The sequence below is a fragment of the Penaeus japonicus genome, unplaced genomic scaffold, assembly GCF_977035675.1.
Source record: "Penaeus japonicus unplaced genomic scaffold, GWHDUDI00000001_assembly GWHDUDI00000484, whole genome shotgun sequence".
NCBI classification, from domain to species: Eukaryota; Metazoa; Arthropoda; class Malacostraca; order Decapoda; family Penaeidae; genus Penaeus; species Penaeus japonicus.
Genome location: NW_028234886.1, coordinates 35,001 through 37,633, shown reverse-complemented (window position 1 = coordinate 37,633; position 2,633 = coordinate 35,001). Strand labels below are relative to the sequence as shown.

Sequence of the window (2,633 nt, the reverse complement as noted above, 5' to 3'; positions counted from 1 at the left end):
GGATACGTCCTAGACCTTTGTAGCTCCTGCGGTGTCCCCGGTGAGTACAAGATTTTCTCCATTTAAATCCCGTTATGTAGTTGTTGGTGTTGTAGTTATTCTCATGGATAAAAAGTTGAAAGGTCGTGTAGTTTTATACGTGGACTTCAGTTAGTTCTGATTTTTTCTGACATTGTTAAGGCAATCCATAGAGTACTTCTGCCTGTTGGTATCTACTACTTGTACTAATGAATATTAATTTTTTACTAGTTAAACAAAAACACACACGAGTAGTAAATACGTAAAGAACTTCAAACAAAAAAAATTATCCTTCCAAAAGAGAGATAGAAATTAAGTAAAAGGACCCTTCAGAGTAAAATGTATCATAAATATTATGATTTGCCTAATCAGTATTTTGATATCATAAATCAAACAAATTGTAAATATCAACACATTTATTCTAAAATTTTACAAAAATACATAAGTGTAAATTTCAATCTATAATGGACGGATCTTACTCGGCAACTTGTCTTTACAACTAATGTTACAATAAATGGTCAATTAAAATGACAAATACATACATACTTATACATATATATATATATATATATATATATATATATATATATATATATATATATATATAAATATACAGTGTGTGTATATATATATATATATATATATATATATATATATATATATATAATATGATATACACATACACATGTATGTATATGTATATGTAAATGTATATATATATGAATATGTATATACATACATATACACACAAAGATATGAACTGTATAAAATCAATTTTAACAAAAATCAATATATATATTTTTACATGCGGATTCCAAAATCGAATCTTGCCTCTGAATTTCAACAATATGTTAACACATTTTGTGACAAGGATTTTTTTTATATTCAAGTATGGAGCACAGTTACTGTAAGATTTGCAAGATAGAAAGATACAGGGATGAGGGATGCTCAGGGTTTCATCTGTATAGTGTGTATATCCCTTTACTTTTTCTTTATAAAAATATGCTTAGGTGTGGGATGTGGATGTTGATATGAGTATGTATTTTGTTTGTCAGTGATTCATATTCTTTGGGTATTTAAACAAGTGTAACATGATAAACAGTATCTTTTCAATAAGAGTAATATTATAATCTCTCCTTGTGTAAAATATTGCTTTATGTAGCTTAGGAATTTCCATAGAAATTCTCTGGAAGAATATCTCAAAGGCATTATTCTCATTTTTTTTTAGTAAAATATTGTCAACAGTAATCCTTAAAAAGTAAACATTCACATATCAACACAATTCACTTGAAACTTAAAAAACTAACAATATACAGCCATGACCTGTATGTAATGTCTTATTCATCTCAGATTATGTGTATATATAATGTATTAGCTTTCAATAGAGATATGAAATCTCTCTTGAATATTCTTAATAGTATTTTTGAATTGTTATGGATCACAAATTTCCTTTGGATGCATTCTGAGATTTTGTATTCATTAAAGCATTGATTGCATTTTGTATTATATTTGTGCAAGTGATGTTCATCCAGCATTTATTTAATTCACAAGCTGAGACACGTGCTACTGTTTCCTTTTGAAAGCATCTCCATTTGACAAACATTTTTTTATTATTACAAAGGCCAATACATTTTTGTCATGTGGCTGGCCTAACCTAACTAAATAACTGCAATATACAGCATTGTCTGTAGTCTAGGAAGACTGCAGCAACAGCAACAGTGGCTCAGGATTTTCACATAAAAAAAATCTGTGCATGTATATTGTGGAACAACAAATAATAGTTTTCTAGAACTTTAATTTCTTGCCCTTTTTTGCACACATGAGAAGAGGCAAATTACCTAATTGTGCATTTCTCAGGCTTAATTTTCAAGCATTTTTGCATGAAGCAACTGCAACTAAATGGCTTAAACATAACCCTGACTAAACCATTGTGTGCCAGACCTATGGTACAGCTAAAAGCAAATGAAATTACTTTACAATAACAATTTTCATCTTGAGCAAGTGCAGCTTTACACAAAGGTAACTGTAAAATACAGTTCTCCTACAAACTGCCCTGAAAATATCTTTTCATGACTGAAATGTGCACTACAGGTACTAACTTCAAAAATTACTTCATATTGATAAGTTCTATAAAACCAATGAGGTAAATATAAAGCACTCAGTTCTGTTTCATTATGGAAGGCAATATAAAAGGAGAGTATTAAAAAAAAAGTTATTCCATTTAGCAGGGACATTCCCAAGCAAATACTACTTTCATAAATGATAAATTTAATGAAAAAATACTGCTAATTTGGCAATAATTAGACAATATGTCTGTTCTCCATTAGTTTTTCCCAGTTGCCCTCATAATTTCTTTCTCATGCATTCCCTCATTTCTACCAGTTGGAAATTCAACCTTTACACTTTTGTTTTTTCTTCCTACCTTCATGTTCTCATCCAAAATATGTTTTCACATTCCTGTGATTTGCCACAATGCATTTGGCTATACATCTCTTACTCAGGCAAAAGAATTCAGCTTCCCTTTACTCTTAGGATCCTATATGTAACCCTGCCCCATCATGCCCATGTTCATGCCCATCTGGCCCTGTGGCTCCATGTGCATCAGGTTGCTAACT

At 30.3% G+C, this 2,633-nt stretch overlaps 1 protein-coding gene across 3 annotated transcripts in view; it reads right to left on the bottom strand.

Annotated features, from left to right (window-relative positions):
* Positions 1-416: 416 nt before the first annotated feature.
* The window catches only part of pck (Claudin superfamily protein pickel), a 17,794-nt gene continuing 15,577 nt past the window's right edge, over positions 417-2,633 (bottom strand). For 2 of the 3 annotated variants that reach the window (XM_043000091.2, XM_043000090.2), the window contains exon 7: positions 1,086-2,633. This exon is cut by the window's right edge and continues 32 nt beyond it. In XM_043000091.2, the coding sequence (XP_042856025.1) occupies positions 2,555-2,633 (79 nt within the window). In that variant the 3' untranslated portion in view covers positions 1,086-2,554. The other variant, XM_043000092.2, reaches the window with a different exon arrangement.